We start from the raw sequence: 19860 nt of genomic DNA, 5'->3' as shown, positions 1-19860 counted from the left end.
AAAGTTTTTGGTCCAAATTGGTCATTTCTCTCCCTTCCTTTGTAGGCAAAACAGCATTTCAAAGCAATGGCAGGATCTTCTGGATCAGCTGCAGAGAAGACAACACTCCCTGGGCACAATGCAGGAAATTCTGGGCCTCCTGAGGGACATTGATGCCATTATGGAGGAGCTGAAAGAGCTGCAGGTACTGAGCCCTCTCAACTGGCACGCAGCTTGCACTGCTACCAGTGGATGTCCCTAAAAAAGCCCCCATGTTCCAGGGGCTGCCTGGTGCCAACAGAAGATAAGTCTATCAGCTATAGAAAAAAATATACCATTTTTACTTATATGCCTAACTGCATTTCAGTTCTTTATTGCAGGTAGATACATGACGAAGAAAAGGCTTTGCTACAGGGGCTCTCCCTAATCAGAAAGCCAGATACGGTATTAGAGGGAGTGCACTACAAGTTCAAGTTATGTAGTAAAACAAAGATGGGAAATAATCTCACCTAAATTTAGAATTGTAAAAGCAAAAGTGGAATAAAACAGCCTCCTGTTCCCATTCCACATAATTCTTCTGAATTACCTTCTGGAAGTACCTCCACTGATTATACACATGAGGACTAGCTCAGGCATATGTCTAGCTTTCAGGTATCTAAACTTGTGAGAGAGAAGTTCCACTGTAAATGCACAGTGATTGCTTTTAGCAAGAATTTCCAAGTGTTACCAGAGTGTCAGAGATCAAAGTCTTCTCTTTAGTCATAGGAAATAACTGGCTTCATATTGATTTTGTAATGACAGGTAGTATATATACATCCTTTGGTCTTGCCTTGTCTTACTTAAAGCCAGAAAAATCCTTATGACTACGGGTTGCCTTGTACCTAAGTTGAAAGTGTCAACAGGCTATATGAAGTTGTGAGTTTCAAATTAAAGATAAGAGCTATCTGTAAGTTATGAATCTTTCTGTCCTAGTGTTAGTCAGCAAAGAGCATCTAATGGTAATAATGTTATTGGAACCATGATAGCCTGAGGATATGCGAGAAGATTGGTAAGGAAAGATAACATCCTACAATAGGATTAATAATTGTATCCATTGATACAATTAGAAAGAGGACAGACTTTTAAGCCCTTGGTACCTTCATCAGCCACCAATTAAATACTATGAAGTACTTATTTTCATTATTTAGGTAGCAAAGGCAAGTAAGTTCCTCAAACAAATGAAAAAAAAAAAAACATTGCAGTCAAAACATACCATAAAATGGGATATTGTAGAATTCTTCAAATACAGACTGTGAATCAATCTGCCTACAGATGGGTGTATAGCAAAGGGCTATTCCTTGCACCCACAAATTCTGAGACCTTGACTGCTTAATCAATAGAAATAACTTAGGTGTGAAAACAGACTCTTATTTCAAGAGACAATACTTGCACTGCAGTAGACAAACTCTGGATTGTTGCCATTAGCTTATGAAATTAAAAGAAAAGTATGATTCCTCTAATTAGGCAGCTTTTCAGCATTACTTATCTGATGTTCTTTTACATTTAGAAGCTATAAGAGTCAACAGGAACCTTTCAACTGATTTCTTTGTGCTGGGCCCCTGGAATCACTCTCTGCCAATGCCTTTTGTTTCTCACTTTGTTTGCAGGTGCTAGTGAATTCCCAGGACTGTGGGAAGCAGCTCCTGGAAGTAGTAGATCTGCTGCAGAAGCACAACTTGGTTGACTCGCAGATCTCTTCCTATGATGACAGATTGACACTCATCACCCAGAGGACAGCAGAAATCAGCAGGGACAGCACAGTTAAAACAGAAGTGCTTTATGCAAAAGTTCAGATGCTTCGTCAGCTGTATCAGAACCTTAAAGCTGTGAGCAAGTCACGGTAGGACTGTGCTTATGGCTCTGTTCTTCCTGATTAGGATGGCCAATCGCTCCCTTAATCAGAGGACACAGCTTCCCAGCATTTGAAATTTTTCATTTCTCCATTTATAAAGACACAACACAAGTAACTTGAGTGTCTTGACTGCAGTTGACTGAAAGAGATCACTCGCTTTCGTGGGTGAAAAATAGCTTCATTCTCAGCATTTATTATGACTTGCTTTATGTGAAGCCTGAATAGCATGTGATTATCTCCTCATCTCTTAGAGGAAGAGGGAAATGTAATTTTGTTTCCTTTGTCTTCTTCCACGAATAAATTAATCTAAAACAATGAGGAGTTAAAGGCATTCACATTTTGGATTTTCTAATTCTTCTTTGATTATGCTACCATTGTCTCCATGGGATCCTAATTCTGACTGAGACATACTGTTTGTTTCTTTGTTTCAGAAAATCTCAGCTAGAAGATGCTTTGAAGCTTTTTGAATTCTTCCGTGACTGCAAAGAGGAAGAATCATGGATCTCTGAGAAATGGAAGCTAGCAAGAACGACAACATTAGGGAAAGATGTCAGCCAGATTACAGCCTCTATTCAGAAGCACAAGGTATCTTACTTTGCTGGTGGTGCCTTGTCTTCATATTATAGGAAAATTTTAGAACACCTGTGTCCTTCAGTTCAGTCAGTACAGTCAGTATAAGCAAGCAGTCAACCACTCACTATCTCAAGTGTCATGACCAGTGTTTGGAATTTTTAAAAAATGCATAGGGGAGGGATTTTTCCCCAAGAGGGGAAGGAAAGGGTAGAGAAGGAATATGCTTCAAACTGACTAGAAGTGTGGCTTCTAGTGAAGACACTGGACTCCGTATTAGCTCACTTTGGATGGGAGGGAAAAAAGGTTGCTAGTTTTTGTTTTTCCCACCCACCTTTCCTGGCCAAGAGAGATGTGGGGGGAAAAAAAAGATGGTGAAAAGGAGACAGATATCAGCAGTCAGGTTGGGTAACATTGTGTGAGCTTCCAAATCTGTTACCACTTTCCCTAAGAGCTTGCTGTGGGCTAATATCAAAAGTTTAGCTATATGAGCTACTAGCTTCTTACAGCAAAGAAGTACTCTGAACAAGTGAAGAGACCTGTGGACTTGAGAACTTGCATGACAAAACTGAAACAGGAGCCTCTTCTGTAGTTATAATATACATTTGTGTGCATCTGTTTATGTATTTGTTGCTTCTGGAAGGCATAAGACAGCTGAATTAGTGGGTGACAAACAAGTATCTCCTTCAGAGGAGACTGCATAACAAACTTCACATCAAAGGCAAAAAGTAAGACAGTAACTTGTGTGTGAGGAGCCAAGGGGCAATCACCTCAGGGCTCAGGGGAAAGTCATAGGCATGGATAAGACACAGGGCTCTTGCACACATACATATTACAGTAGCGGAGAATAGGACCCCCTCTTCACTCTCAGCTGGTGGGGAGTAAATTGTGCTGACATGTCTCCTGTCCTGCTAGGCTCTCGAAGCAGAGTGCAATTCCCACAGGGCTATATGTGCAGATGTGATGAGGAGGGGCTGGGAGCTGAGCCAGAAGAACCCCATGCGCCAGGAGGACATTCTGAGGCAGACAGACAACCTCCAGAAGTTGTGGCAGCAGCTCCAAGATGAGGTGGCTGATCGCAAAAGCCGCCTGCAGGCAGCGGCTCTCATCAAACAGGTAAGCAGGGCTCTGCTGTGGTGTGTGGTATGGGGGACATGGATGTGGTTCAGTTCTGCTCCATGCCCCCACATACAGGGCAACAGTGGCAGGAAGCCTTCAGGTGTTGGTTTCAAAAAACCTTCAGGTTTTGAAGAAGATGATCTTGTTCAAAAAGATCTCTGGCAGCGAAGTCTCAATCCTCCTGCAAGCCAGCCAGGCAGGAGATCTGAGCAGCTGGGAGTTGCTCTAAGTTAAAAATGCTAATGGAAATAGCTCTACGTAATAGTGCTGATGCAGAGTCTTTTCCGAGGGTGGGTTCTGGGCAGCTGTGTGACATTTTTCTAACATGAAAAAAACCCCACCAAAAAACCAACAACAAAAGAAACATGCCGTAAGACCTGGATTGACCATGAACTTCCCAAAGCCTGGGAAATGTTTGACCCTGTCATTCTGATCTACACTTTTACACCTACAAACATTCACACATCTGAAAAAAAAGAGCTCTTATACAAGCAGCATTCACAAATCATAACATTGTCTCAGGTATTCTTATTCTCCCTTTCCTAAGTTTTTTGCTCAGTCTCTTGTTCCCATGAGATGCTTGAATAAAACTTAACAGCTTTGTTCTTGACAAAGTCTAAATTCTCTCTTTTCTCTAGTAAGTTTAACATCATTATGGTGTTTTAGTTCTTTCTTTTTCCTTCGCTGCTATGGGTTTTCTTTTTTTCTGTTGCACCTTTAGTCTATATCTCAAAATCTTGTTTTGATTTTTACAACCATAGCCAGGCAGACTGCAAATTCTGGAATAAAGAAGAAAGCTTTTGTTGTAGACTGAGTTCATTGTTTGTTGTTGGACTATTCCTTAGAACCTTTAGTAAATATCTGTTGGAATTACATGGTGCCTACCAACATTGTACATTGTGGGTTCTTTTTACCGCTGCTATTAAGCACCATAAAGTTTTAGTTAGTTAGGAGTTTTTAAAGAGTTATATGGGCAATCCTTGAATCTATTTACTCACTGTGATTCTGTGAATTATGCATGCTTGATGTGATCATGAAATACATCATGGATTTAGAGCTACCTTATTCATAGCTTTCACAACACCTGGAAGTAACCTTATAGCTACAGACCTAATGGCATTTCTGCCTTATTCATTATTTTCAAAAGAAGGAGGAGCTGGATATGATACTTTCAGGATGAAACCAAGTGTTTTCTTCCCTGTGTTCCTTCAGTACTTTGCTGACATCGATGAAGCAAATTCATGGTTACGAGAAAGGCAGCCCCTTCTAGCCAGCAAGGACTACGGAAAAGATGAATCAAGCGCTGAAGCGCTGTTACATCGTCACTTGCGCCTGGAGAAGGAGATTGCAGCCTACTCCTCTGAGATGAGACGCTTGAAAGAGCAGGCTGACATTGCAGCAGAGCAAGCTCCAGCAGCAGTAAGTAGATGACGGGTGGTGTCACATTTTGTTGAAGAATGTAAATGAAATGGTTTTTAATTATGTAAAATATTTTGATTTTACCAGAACAGAGTACTCCAAATGACCTAAACAAGAGTATTTTTTTAATTTGGAAGAAATTTATAATTGAGGCAAATTTTTAGATGACAAAGAAGTTCATTGGCCACTTGTAGCCCACCTAGTTCTGGGAAATGCTAGAAATATGCTTGCCTATATTAGTTCCCTCTACTGGTCCTCCCAAATACCTTCTTGCTTTTTATTCTCATAACGTTATTCATTTCAATCAGCTTTAAAATGCAGACATTTATTCTAAACATTTATACAAATTCTTTCTGCATCCTAATGTAGTGATGAACTGTCCCACAGCTCCAGGAGCAATTCATACCATCCCAGGATGGATGTTTAAGGCACATGGGATGAAGTCAACCTCTGCAGATGCCCCTCTTTTTCACCTGACTAGAAAGGGAACTTTTGACTTGAGATCAGCTCATTTGACAACAGAAGTCAGGGAAGATGAATGACACATTTCATAGCTTTCATAGACTTCTATGATCACTCAATGTTTAGCCAAACCAGTTTGAAAGCTATGAGCACTTTGGGTCTTTCCTTTACCTCATCATTCCAACATTAATTTTTATTAGAACAAAAATTTTATTGCTTTGTTATTAAACATGAAAAAGCATGTGACAAGATGGTATCGATGTGCAAATAAAAGCATTTTTTCACTAGGGCACTCACAGGCTTTGAAACTGGAAATGTTCAGGTACTAAAATATCACCACAAATAGACCTGTGAGCATTGTCAATTCCTTGGTTTGTTGGCAATTTTAAAAGTTTAAAAAAAAAAAACCCACACAACCTTGATTTGGGCACAAAATGAGAGTTTTTACTGAATCAATATATTATTTTAAAATAAGCTAAATGAAAATTCTTCTTTAAACAAGACTAAAATGTTTTTCAGTTATTTGGTTCATTCTTTCAGAATAGAACAAAGGAAACAGTTTCAAACAAGTACTGGATATGTTTTGTCTAAAGGGTCAGGATGCTGTGATTTGAACTAGCAAGTCCAAATTTTGCTTCCGTGTGAAATTTTTATCCAAATAAGAAATATTAACCCATTGATTCTGTTAAATTTTACTTAACAGATGGTGAAGGCGGAAGCCCCAAGTGACTTAAATCAAAAGACAACTAAGCTACCATTCAGTCGAACCTGGGCAACATCTGAAACTGCATTCTCTGGAACCACCAGTCCAGATGTTCATTTTCTTCCAGAAAACATCTGGAAGACCCAAGATGAAATACATTCACTTTACGAAAATCTACAGAGCATGGCTGAGGTATAGTATCCCCTCCAACGCTTTGCAGTTCACAAAAATAATCAAGTCCAAAGCAGTGCAAAGTGAGGTTAAGCGCTGTGCTGGCTTCTGCTTTTTAGTTTAATAATGTGCCTGAATCCTGTGAAGTGCTGTGGGACTTCAAGGCTTGAGATTATCACTGAAGTTTTGTATCAAAATGCATTTTATATTGGCAAACTTCCCATTTACCTTCTAGTCTTTTTGCTTTATGAAGAGTGGATTCTTTTGTGTAATTTTTTTTTTTTTCCTAATGTTTGCTTGCTGCAGCTCCTAAATCTTTGGGCTGTCTTACCTGATCCCAGAAAAAAATAAACAACCATAATCTACTTTCTCCATTTATTACTTTTCACTCCCACCTGCCACCATCCTGCCCTAAAGACCAACAAAAACATGTTGTATGGGAGTTTTACATATTCCTGAGATTACTGAGGTAAGTATTCAGTCAGCAGCAGCAAGCAGCACAGCAAGCAGCAGAGCAACCTTGCTGCCTGTCAGGGGCTGAGCACTCTCCGACTGCTTCTCTTATGCATTTAAACCACTGTTGCTCTGGGAAGAAGTATTGTGATCTTAAGTTAACATGTTCTGTTCCCTTTCAGCAGTGTCTGGCAAAACTACTAAGCTACCACCTGTGTATTGTAGTTTAAATGCAAGGATCTTTTTTTTTTTTTTTTTTTTTTTTCCTTCAAACACCAAGGGGTTATTACAGCAATACTTAAGTCTTCATCTGTTTTACAGGACAGGAAAAAGGCTCTGGAGGAGGTGATTGGATATTACCGCTTCTGTAGCTCTTGCAAAGAGTTTCAGTCATGGATGAAAGATAAAGAGAACATTTTCCGGACTCTTCAGCCTCAAGCAGACAATGTGGAAGTCATGCAGCAGAAATATCAGGTACCCCTTTTCCTTGCTCACAGATGACACCTTTTAAATTGGATTGACTTGGGAGAATAGATGAAGTTAAAAAATGAAGTTTTGAGAGTCTTTTCATTCATTTCAACTTATGGAGTCATGCATAGATCGGATATTTCTTTCATATTAACTATGCCAAGCTTATTGAAGCTGATGTAATTATGTCCCTTTAACTTCTCCTGTGGATGTGGTATCCTGTACAAGTAACATGGTACAAAAGGACTCTCTGTGGTTTATCTTATGCCACTTAAGAAAAATGCCAGATAATGAAAAAATCCTGCAGTGCACTTGCATTCCAGCGGAGTGAGACATCAGTGCATAGGCATAGTGTGCACACCAGAGGAGGTCGGGGTGCTATAGGGGAACTACATGCTCAGGTGTGTATGGTGTCAGCAGACAGGTGAACGGAGAAGCCAACGGTGAAAGTGGGAGATGAGTGGATATGATGGATTATTGAGAATCGTGTCCATAGAAATGGAGAAACCTCAAGTTCTGTGTTCTTGTGTCTTTTCCTATTTTAGATCTTTTTAGTGGAACTGGCTGCAGGCAAAGGCCAGCTGGCGGATATTGAAAACTTAGCTGCTAAATATGGAAAGATCAGTCTCAGCAAACATTCGGAGATCCAGATTTGGCTGGAAGAGATCAACAGCAGGTAAAGATGCTACTGATAAAACAGAGGATTGTCTCATGGGGGCAGCTGGAGACCTGACCCTTCATGCCTGATCTAGACTACACTGAGAGAATACCCGTCTGCTAGATTTTTACAAATCCCAGAATCAGCCTGAGGGGAGGTTTTCGCATGTGACTGAGGTCTGCTGAATTCAGGTGCGACTGTCACCGCCAAACAGGGATTGGGGCAAAGGAGCAGGGGCTGCTCCCTGGGGCCCAGGCTGGGCCTTGCAGCCTGGGCCTGTCCCACTGCCCCAGCCAGGGAGCAGGGCAGGCGGGTGGGCAGCCTGTAGTCCCCACGGCCCAACTAGTCTGTGGTGAGGGGGCAGGGCTGTGGCGTGGCCAGGAAGCCCATTTTTGATGTGGGGCCTGGGCCTGGGTCAGACTGTCAGGGTGCAGTGAGGGCCAGCTGCTCCCTTTGGGACGGGGAGCCGGCATGGGCAGAGGGGCCTCAGCGTGCAGGGCCAGTCCCACAGGGAGGCAAGCAGGGCAGGCCTGGGATGGTAGCCAGGGCCAGAGGTGAGTCCCAATCCTCAGAGCTGCCTGGCAGCCTGTTCCCACTGTCACCAGTGGGAAGGGGGGCAGCCCTCAGCCACAGTGGTTCTAGACTGCCCCTGAGCCTGGTGTCATGCCTCCAGGACTGGGGGGTGCTTCTAGACCCCTGACACTGAGATATTTAAACTGCAACGATTCATCTGTGTGTGCTAAAGCACAACGTGAATCCACCCTCAGATGACGGTGATGGCTTCAGAGCAGTTCTGTCTGTATTGTGCTGCGGCAGCTGATTTAGTTACTTAAATATCAGGGTGAGGGTGCCCTTCACAAATACTGAAAGGAACATCAAACCCTGTTTGACTTCACCAAGTATGTTTAGCACCTGCTGTGTATGTACTCCTGGCACCATGCCACCCAGCTGGAACTGAGAGGCACAGCCAAGTCCTGATTTTGACCACTGTTTATTGGCATCATGTCCAGTGTGTTTTGGTCACCTGAGCAGCGTCCCCTTGCTTAAGATAGCACTGAGATGAACTTTGAGGCTGTGGGGGAGTGCTAGTGTTCACCCCCTCAGCCCACATAAGTCCTGACAAAATCTTTATACAAGCCTTTTTCTGTATAGAAAAAGGATATAGCTCATGTATAATGAAGGCTATAAATTGAATCTGCTGTCTAGGTGAAGGCAAGTTTTGGAGTAGTGGCTGAGGCTAGATGCAAGTAACCAGCTTATTTCTCTCCAAGGTGGCAACGCATGGAAAATCTGAAGGAGGAGAAGGGCTCTGAGCTGATCGGAGTGGCTGATGTGAGGATGTTTCTTCAGGACTGTCAGAGCATAGGAGTACTACTGCAAGACAAGATGGACCAACTCAGGGATCTGGAACCAGGGAACTCATCTGCTGGGCTGGAAGCAGACAAGCGCAAACTGGCTACAGTAGAGAGAGAGGTCCTGGTGATAGAGAGGAAAATTGAATACTTGAGGAGTGTTGCAAAATCGTAAGGAATCTGCCCTTTGTTTCCATATTCTTTGCTAGCTCTCTGAGATCATGTTGTAAATTATGGCTGTAAAGAGAAAGAGCAGCTTACAAAATTTCTCTTTAAGTTTCTCTTTCTAGCAACCTGAAGAACTGACTTGCCTGCTGGGTTGAGATCATCTCTCTTGAGCACGGCTGGGTGATTGGTGAAATGATTGCTTCCAGACTTCACTGTTGTAGGAGGATGAATACCACAAATCTAACAAATTATATCTACTAATGGGAGTTACTTCCACATTTTGAACTAGGTATCATTTAGGTCCTGGAAGAGGGTAATGAGGGGAAGCAAGGATGAAGGAAGACAGACAGCAGAGAATTGTGCACAGGAGTTTGCATTTGAAATACGAATTTGAAGTTTTTTACTACTTTAATTTTTCTGTACATTCGCAATGGGAATGAATTGGACCACAACATTGTTACCAGAGTCTTTCGGGGATGCACTTTCTGCAGTACACCATATTCACACCAATATTTCTTGCTAGTGTAGAGCATTTGTTGCCTTAGCCGACTTGCTTTCTAATGGAAGTGTAAATATCCAAATCCATTCCTTTGAAAGGCTATTGGTTCAAGCCCTGAAGGCCTGAAGTGTTCATCCAATTCAATTTATTTTATTTCCTCTTGTAGGATTAAGGACACCAACCCTGCAGAGAGCAGGGCCATCATTGCACAGGTGGAGAACATGGAGAGGCTTCTGGCAAAGCTCAAGCTGGAGACCCAAAAGAAGCACGACATTCTGCAGCGGGCCCAAAATCAACAGTCCTTCCTGCAAGACAGCCACAGGCTCCTGCTGTGGGCAGAAGGCATTCGGGAGAAACTGAGCAGTGAAGAAATGGGTGTGGATGTGGCTTCTGCAGAGCAATTGCTGAAGGAACATCAGGACCTGCTGAAAGAAATTAGGTCTCAGAAAGAAAGGTACAGAGATTCTGTCAGGGTGGGCAGAGCGGGGTGATGTGACAACAGTACTGTGAGATGAAACATGTCTATCTTGTACATACATTGTGTATGAAAGTGATGCTGAGAGTTTATTCAAATGCTCTTGAAACTTAGTGTCAAAAGGAGACTCTGAAACACAAAATCCAGTTAGCTTTTGCATACTTATCCTGATGGCTGATGGAGGAAGAAGGAGGAGCTGTATGTTTGGAGTAGTATTCCACAAGCTCTTCTGACACTCGTACAGTGCCATCTGCCCTGTATTTCAGTTCCCCCAGTCCTTCCCTTCTCAGGCCTTATGCTTCCAGTTGCCATCATCTTCCGTTCTCCTTCTGCACTGTTATGAAGTTCCACATACTGATTTGGCCCTCCTCTCCCTTTTAATGGAAAAGCCTGCTTATATAGGCTTTCAATCCAAATGGAGAAATCTCACCTACTGCCTCCAGCACGTATCCCTGAGCAAGCAACCATCTGCACTTTGTAGTGCACAACCATGGCTAGCAGGAAAGGAGTGAAAGGGAGGGAGGGAAACTTAATGTCTAGGTACTGCCAAGAGAGGAAAGAGCTCTGATGAAAGAGAATTCATATTCTGTCATGCAGTGATGTCTTACTTTTCTTTTTGACTCTGGGAAGATTTGTGCGGCTGGAAGAGCTAGGGCGCAAAGTAATCCATGAACAACCCAGTAACAGCAGGACCACAGATGTCCACCAGTCCATGGAGAGGCTTGCCAAGGAGAACAAAGAGGTGGAGAAAATGTGGGAACAGAGACAGAAAAAGCTGCAGGATGGCCTGGAATTGCAGAAGTTCAATAGGGAGGGAGACCGTATCAATGCAGCCCTCTCTGGCCATGAGGCCTTTCTCCGTGGGGATGACCTTGGGGTATGTACAGCAGCTGATTTTGTTTTCTCCTACTTCGTCTCCCCATCCAGGGAGTAGCAACAATGTTCTTAATTAGATCAGTTTCCTCATTCTTATGGTCATGGCATTTTAATACTTGAAAACTACACTTTCAGGTTCTTATTAATGTTCTTATGTTCTCACTCATCTTAATGAGAACGAAGCTCATTGTCTCTCAAAAAAATTTGAAAACCAGCTAGAGTTGTGATTTGTTGCTGTGTTTGTACATGTCAGGTGGTTTACATACAATTGACTCATTAGTTTGGTGGCTAACATTTAAAAAAAAGGTTTCGGCTTGAACATAATTAATTTTTTTTTTTTTTTTTTTGTGAAGTAAAAACCTGACTTTAAAAAAATAAAGCTTTTTCTTTTCATTGAGTATTTTAAGAACATTAAAACAAATGAAGGGAAAAAACAAATGCAGGCAATATTCACAAGATCAGTGAAGGAGGAGGTTGTGGTATCTCACCATCTTTCGTGTCTTCAGCTGAAACTGAAACTTCGATACTTTTGGTTCAACTAAGTGGAATAAAGTTTTACTTAGTTATGGCCTTTTGTATTGTGTGTAACTAGATGTGCCAGAGTGCTGGCATAAATTCATAATGCAAATTTTCTTAAAAGGTGAAAATGGAACCATAATGGAAACATAAAACAGAAGAACCAGATATGATACAAACCTAAACACCTGCTGCTTGTTAGTAGCCTGGAACATCCTTAGGCACATGCAAAATGTACACTATATCTCCTGCCTGAAAGAGAAGGGGGAAAATAAGGTCCCAAATTTTTTTCATTGCTACAAAAACAACATATGATGAAGAAAAAACTTGATCAAACTTTCTTTCTTAAATGCAGGACCATGTAGATGCTGTTCGAAGCCTGCTGAAGCAACATCAGGAATTTGAACAACTGCTGATGGCGCTGAAGAGACGATTTGAAGCACTTAATGAAAATGGGGTGAACCTAATAGAGAGCAGGCACTTTGCATCTCGTGTGTGAGTCCAAACTCCTTCCTTTTTTATTTAGCTGTAATAAACAATCCAGTGTGATCAGGGTGAGATGAAAAACTTTCTCTGAGCCAGGATTTAGCTGACCTCCAAGCTGTGATCTGCTGGATGGGGGGAGGAGGGGAAGGGATTTTTTCCAAAAAAATACAAACTCCCTGTGCTCTCAGGACAAATAAGCAAAATGCTTTCGGTTAAAAGTGGCATTTGACAGAACGCTAGAATAATTCACCTTGTATCATAAATTACATCTAGTGTTAAAATTTCTTTAATATAAACTCATTAAATGCCTACACAAAACAAATTTTCCTTCAGTTACCGGTATCACATATTAGAATTAATGTTTGCTGTCAAAAAGTTACAGAAGACTTCACAAGGATATGACTCATCAGGAGCAGCTCCTTCATGTTTTTGTTGAAGCTGAACTGTCATCTGTAATTCCTTTACTGTGCTAGAGCCACTACTAACTAGTAAGGGCATGTCTGCATAAACACAAATTAGAAATATAGGGTCAGAATGGACCTCTTGTGTCAAAAAGACCATGTTCTTATGATCACAAGTGATAATATCTTGAAAATTCCCTCCACAAGTTTATAAAACTGCTCTTAAAATCTGATTTCTTGCCAGCACTACTACCATGAGAAGGCCATTCCAGAGCCTCATTGCACTTACATCACAGAGCAAATTATTGGTTAAGGTGGAATATTTGGGAAAGAGAAAGGTCTGGGTGTCTTAGTCAAACATACATGACTGCAATTCAGTAATGTAACACAGCCATACAAAAGGAAAATCCAGAGCAGCTGGCAAGCAATAGCTGCCTTCCAAATGAGCCCAGCATGGTCATAGGATAGGGCCATATATCCCTTCATCCTGTCATCAGAGGTGTTGAACTAGATTCCATTTATATCATAGCCATGACTACAGTACAACCAAGGGGAACCAATATGATTAATATTGCATTGGAATTCCTGTTTTTCTTGGTAGTATTGAAGAGAGAATGGTCACTCTCCGGCAAAGGTGGGAGCGGCTGATACAAAGCAATGCCAAGAGAAAACAGAGGTTGTTGGATTCTCTACAGCTGCAGGTAAAAGGACTGATACTGCAGATATGGTCAGGCATGTGTGAAGTAATTTTACCCTTTGTCTTAATATGGGACAAATCTCAAACTGCTGAGCATTCCTACTGCAGCTCACTTTCTCTTTGGCTACGAGACAGAGAATTTCACTTTCCAGGAAGCAGGAGATGCATTGGTGATAAATCTTACAAAGCTATAACCATAACAAAATACCAAAACAAAAATGGAGGTATTGAATGGAAAATATCAACAGAATATTTTGTCTACTGGATGAGTTTATTCTGCTCATTATTTATTATTGTTCTGGGTCTTAATAATTCATCCGTTACTTACAGTAACTGTAGTTTTTGCACCAAATTTAGCTTCCAGTGCTGAGATGTAAAGTTATACTGGAGGATTGGACCACTTATGGTTAAAATAGTCTATCAAAAATGCAGAACTTCACTGAGAATTAAAGGGAACAGATTAGTAAATGTGGTAAAAAGGGACTAAGAGAGATTACTCTGAGGGCTTAAAAACTCATCAATGGTTCAAGATCATACCTCTTCAATTAAGTGTTGATTATGTAGAACAACTTTTATATGAAAATATATCACATTTCCTAACTGTTAGAAAAAATTCAAGGATTGATCCTAACAGCAAGGATGCACTACAAACCCACACAGAATCAGAAGTTAAATCAATTTAATTCTGTTTGTGTCTGTAAGGAGTTTAATCGTGATGCTGCTGAGCTTTTGATATGGATGGAAGAGAAGTACAAGATTGCATCAGATGAATCCTATCGTGATCCAACAAATGTTCTGCGCAAACTGAAGTGGCATGAGGCTGCTGAGAAGGAAATGATGGCTAATGAGGAGCACTTTGCAACACTGATAAAGGTGAAGGCAGTTTTGGAGCTAAGTCTTCCATCTTATCCCAAACTTCATAGATGCTGATCTACTCAAAAAAATTATGTGCTGTGTTTATCCAGAAAGGAAATCAACTGATTCAAGACAACCATTATGCTGCAGTTTCTATCCAGGAGAAGATGTCAGAGCTTCAAAAGAAGTGGAAGGAATTGTATGGCAAGATGATAGAACGGGGTGACAAGCTGAGACAAGCTGGGCAGCAAGAACAGCTCATGGAACTGCTCCAGGTAAGGAGATGATGGGGAACAAAGGGGAGGAATGTCCCAGGAGCCTGGTTCCTCTGTTGTGTGGTCCTCACAAAAAAAGAACAGAATACCATCCAGATAAAAGTGTATTTTAAGGTGTCCATTTTATCTACAGTCTCAGGAGAGAAAACCCAGCATAAAACTGACCAAGCTTACTCCAAAGCTATGAGCAGAATAACAGTGCCAGCACAGCACCAAGACACAAAGCTATTGAACTCAGGCTCAGCACTCCATCTGTGTGGCCATCCTGTACTGGGAAAACCACCAAAACTCTCTGCATGGGCCAAGGCTGTGCAAACATAACTGCTTGCTTGGTGTCAGTTTGGGGGTTGGAGGCATGGCACTGTATTAAGTATGCTGTCATCCAGGCAAATTGTGTATGAGGAACAAAGTGCTGTGAAGCTGTTTTGACATGAGTATGTCATGGAACTGCTGTTGTGTTGTAGCTACAATCTGAAGCCTTTGAAGATTGTTTGATTGTTTTGTATTATGACACTGAAGATAGTTCAGAGAGACTGTTTTTAATGATGTGCTTTAGTGTCTCAGAGGGAAGAGTACTCCAAAATAGTGTGCAAAACAAAATATTCCCAGGAGGTGCCTCTTAGAGACACCTGTCCGTCACCTTACTAAGAAAGGACATATGGATTTAAAAATTGTGTCCAGGAAGCTGTCATGGGAAGGGCTGAGTGAAAGAAAACAGTGTTGAAAGGTCAGTATGAGCATGCTGTAATCTTCTCCTGGCAGGATGCCAAAAAGAAGATAGAGAAAATTGAGAAAGTTCTTCAGGAATCTGAGACGGGCCATGATTTGCGCTCCAGCCGTGATCTACTCAAGCAGCACAGACAGCTGGAAAATGAGACACATGAGCTGGCGGAGAAAATGAACTCTATTGTATCTCATGCCAGGAAAATGGCCACCAATCACTTTGATTCCCAGAGGATTCTGGATGAAACACAGAAATATCTGAAAAGGTGAGCAGTAACTCTCTTTTTGCCTCCACCCCTTGTGACAAACAGCATTTTTTGTTCTACCTTCTAGAAAATGTCTTTTGGTTGATTAGGTTTAATACATACTCAGGAATGATTTCTCCTCCCAGTTGTACCACAACTGTGCTTTGGTCTGCATCTACACAGCTGCTTGTTGATGGACCCCAACCTTTATTACTGGACCTTGCTCCTTGCCTGCTGCACTCTTCCTTTAGTCCTTTGCTTATCCATAGGTCATCCACTGCTTTCTAAGAGGTGCAGTGATCCAGCATTCAATAGTGACTGGTTCCTTAAAACATCACAGGACAAGCCTAGGACTTCAAAAGTGTAAATCACTTTTCCTCTGCTTACATTTAGTGTTATTGTATAAGTCTACCTGCCAAAAGTAGCCTTCTGGAGAAGGGATTCTTGTCTGTGCAGCCAGCACTAACCATTGAAATTTAATTGCAAAGAAGCAGTCAGTGTTTTCTAATCTTCACAGTCGTTATCATAGGCTAATTCCCTTGGCAGAATCAGGATAAAGTTTTGTTTTATCATATATTTAATGGATGACCCCTAGGTTCGAGTCTTTGCAAGCACCTCTTGATGAGAGGCGTAAGTTGCTGGAAGCTGCAGTGGATCTCTATGAGTTCTACCATTATCATGACATGGAACTGAACTGGATTAATGAGCGATTGCCTATTGCCCATTCCACCAACTGTGGGAAGTCCTTGGATGCAGCTCAAAGCCTGTTGCAAAAACACAAGGTAACTCATTTAATCAAGTGTATTATAGCATATTGGCACATTGCATTTCACCTTGGACTGCAAACCGGCACCTGCACAGTTCTCCTTTATCTTCAGGAAGGCCATTGCGAGCAAAATGTATTGCCACGCTTTCAATGAGTACATTCACTAATTCCAGCACTAGCCCAGCTAAAATGGTTCCAGTGAATTGAGACAAGTCAGCAAAGTAGCAATGATTTGCAGAGCAAACATGAAATTCCTGTGGGAACTGCAAAATTTGTCATATTTTGCAGTACTATTACTCTGAGAAATTTTGTAGCTCTTCCCATTAAAAGTGGATAAAAAGCTAGTGTACCTCACACTAAGGAGAAAAAATGAGGTTTTTGCTTTGTGGGTTGATCTGGGTCAAATATTTTGGCTGTTTATATGCTCATCCTATTTTAGTTCTATGCTTACTGCTTCATTATGCAGTCTTGAGGTATGTACATGCTAGATTCTCTAGGAGAGCATATAACAGCCATTTAATGTATATTTTAGTTCTGTACTGCTTGTAAAATGGTTTGAACAAGCCAAAGTCAATATATTTATAAAGACAAGTTAACACTGATTTCTGGTGAGTTTGATTCTTTGTAGCAGTTCCTCACAGCCAGAGGGGCACCTCAGAGCTGCCCTGCACCACAGGGAACACTGGAATTTGCAGCACCTGGATTGCAAGTTCCATAAGAAAGGTTATGAAGACCAATGGGGAGGCTTTATGGAGCAAGAGTCTAATGATTTTCATGGTACTGTTGACAGTGTCTCTCCTCCCATCATCCTGCAGCCCATTCATCTTCTGGGATGTTTTATTTTCCCATCAGCAGCTCAACACTCTTTTCTGAAACCCCCAGCTTTGTCTCACCCCTTGTCATGCTCCATCTTTCAAACCTCCCTGGCTGCTGGGCAGGGGAAGGGCAGGTGCATGGTAAGGAGAAAGGGTAGAATTAGGCCAAAGCACCAGGCTGAGAACTTCAGTGAGTAATGCTGAGGGTGAGGGAAGTTAAGGGATGTCTGCTGCCACCTTACAGACTCTTATCTCCTCCCTCAGTGGCAGCAACAAGAGCAGAGCATTATACAAGCAGGGCTGGGGCTGGTGGCTGAGGCTGCAGCTGTTGTAGAAACAGACAGTCCTTGTGTCCACTGGCTATACTCTGCCCACTGTCACCAGCTGCCAGTTTTGCTTAGCACTAGGAGCACATAGAATTACTTTGTCCTCACATACCCTTCCTTTATTCCTATTTTTTTCTTTTGTCTCATTCCCAGGAACTGCAGGCAGAAGTGAATGCCCACAAACAGCAAGTCCAGCGGGTCCTGGATAAAGGAAAGACAATGGTTGTAGGCCAGCACCCATCAGCTCAGAAAATAAGTGAGAAATGCCAGGAGCTTGTGACTGCCTGGCAGGGCTTGGAGAAGGCCTGTGAGGAAAGGATGAAGCAGCTGCAGCACTCAGTTGGCTTCCAGGAGGTACAAATTACAGCAAAGTGCTTACACAGTAGCTTCTTCAGACAAACGAGAGGACCAAAGTTTTAAAGTGAATAACAAAACAGCTTTGCTGGGACTGGTATTCACTTCAGTTGCTTGAGGCCAGACTTGTGGGAATTGAGGGTTGGGTTGCATAGCTAAATGCAGCCCCCAGTCTAGAGCTCCCACTCTAGATGTTTTGCCTTGGACTCTGTACCCACCCCTTATGGTTGTGTGTATAGAACACACATTTCTCCTAGTAGTAGCTCCTTTCTCAGTACCTTTATACAGCCTCAGTCTTTGACTTAAGTAATGTAATGGATCCTGAACTGGCCCTTCAGACTGGAGAATTATGACAAGGAAATCAGAAAAGAAGGGATCTCTTGTGCCACCCAATCTTTGCCTGTTCCAGGTAACAAAATGATACTGAGAAACTGATAACACTCTTTCACTCTCAGACCAAGTTAGAACTTTGGCCCTGCTATTTTCAATGGGATACTGGACCTTTATGTTTAGCCTGTTTAAAAAAAAAAAGAAAATTGCATGCAAGTATTTATCTCGATAATCCAAATTTTCTGTCATCAGTGGGTCATGTAGGAGTGCAGTTATTCAGATAACACATGCAGTTTTGTAGACATAAACAGCATTTGCACAGAGTTCACAGGCCTACCTAAAGTATGTTCCCTGGGGTATTTGATCATGTGGCTCTTTTTATCTCCATCTATAGAAACAGCTGTCCATACTATAGGCTTTATAAAGCCTGATTTTTATAGGTGATTTAACTTCTCAGGAAGGGGAAGGAGAAACATCACACTGATATTATACTGTTAGCCCCTACCCTTAGTGAATAAGGTAAAGGAAGAGTCAGCTAAGGATAGTGATGTGAAGAAAGAAAAGTGAGACACTTGAAACCTACTGACAGAGCTTTGATGCCTGGAGAAGACCTTAGTTATCCTGCACTGAAGTCTTCCATCTCTGGCCTCCTTCACCTTTGTATGATTTCACAGAACAACAGTGTGGAATAGTAGCTCTTGGGATGAAATATTCTTTATGTGTTATTTAATAAAACATCACAGGAAATCTTACCATGCACCCTCCATTTAGAATTTATTAGGTCAAAAAAATGACATGAGTATTTTGAAAGTTGAGGTAGAAACTAATTTGCTTTCTCTTTAACTGATAGTTTTTAATGAATACTTCAGACCTGGAGGCTTGGATAGCAGAAAAATATCCACTTGTGACAAGCAAGGACTATGGTAAGGATGAAGATGGAACACTGAAACTCCTCAAGAAACACAAGGTATTTCTCTGCTTAAATTCTGTACACTGGTATGTCTGCAGCTGTAAAATTTTCTGTCTCATTGGGACTGAAGTGTCCAGCCATCTACAACACATTTCACATTGATGTGTGTCTATGTGTGAATGGACTGGTAGAAGAGATCAATGCAGCTTACTAATATGGTTGGAAAAAGGGTAGTTTGGGGAAAAAGGAGGATATTCTCATATTATTTTTGAGGCCAAAACTGACTATGATCTGATATCTGCTTTTCAGTCTCAACAGGTACATGCAGAAGCCTTATTTTTTTCCCAGAATCAAAGATACAGACAGAGTATTTTCCAGAAATACTTTTCTCTGCCTAATAATGCATCAGAAACTTCTAATAGTCTTCATTCACCTAATTTGTTTGAATTTTTGTACACTTTTTTTCCAAAAAATGTTGCAGAAAATGATCTAAAATTGATCAAGTCTTGGAAATGTCATATACTTCCAGAAAGTTTTTCTCCTCTTTTAAAGTCTCAATGACTACACCATAGGCTGATGCAAAAGTTCAAACAGTGGATATCTTGGACAACTGGCTCTCAATCCGCTCTTTTCTCTGCCAGGCACTGGAGCATGAGATTGCCATTTACCAAAATTTAATGAAAGAACTGAGTGAAAGTGCCAAAACTCTTCCTCTTGTGGGCTCCATCCAGTATGTTGAGGTTGATGCACCAAAGGAACAAGTTCATTCAAGACTCCAGGAGCTGCAGGAACTAGCAGCAGCAAGGTATAAACTAGAACTGTCTCTTGGATCCTAGGTTTGGTTCAAAGCCCACTGAAGTCAGTAAAGAATATCTCCAGTTACCTCACTCGAATTTAG

The 19860-nt window shown here is 41.5% G+C and overlaps 1 protein-coding gene across 1 annotated transcript in view; it reads left to right on the top strand.

The window, feature by feature from the left end:
* Positions 1-19860, top strand: part of SPTBN5 (spectrin beta, non-erythrocytic 5) — a 98659-nt gene that overhangs the window by 10696 nt on the left and 68103 nt on the right. Inside the window, 20 exon segments of the mRNA XM_075712881.1 lie at positions 46-184; positions 1626-1858; positions 2302-2455; positions 3356-3556; positions 4772-4978; positions 6144-6335; positions 7089-7241; positions 7781-7911; positions 9165-9416; positions 10079-10366; positions 11018-11264; positions 12135-12274; positions 13268-13367; positions 14066-14236; positions 14329-14493; positions 15256-15482; positions 16057-16243; positions 17522-17722; positions 18903-19019; positions 19604-19767. Coding sequence (XP_075568996.1) covers positions 46-184; positions 1626-1858; positions 2302-2455; positions 3356-3556; positions 4772-4978; positions 6144-6335; positions 7089-7241; positions 7781-7911; positions 9165-9416; positions 10079-10366; positions 11018-11264; positions 12135-12274; positions 13268-13367; positions 14066-14236; positions 14329-14493; positions 15256-15482; positions 16057-16243; positions 17522-17722; positions 18903-19019; positions 19604-19767 — 3669 coding nt within the window.

This window comes from Pelecanus crispus, chromosome 6 (genome assembly GCF_030463565.1).
Source record: "Pelecanus crispus isolate bPelCri1 chromosome 6, bPelCri1.pri, whole genome shotgun sequence".
NCBI lineage: Eukaryota > Metazoa > Chordata > Aves > Pelecaniformes > Pelecanidae > Pelecanus > Pelecanus crispus.
The sequence above is the reverse complement of the archived record's forward strand: the minus strand, read 5'-3'. Positions and strand labels throughout refer to the sequence as shown.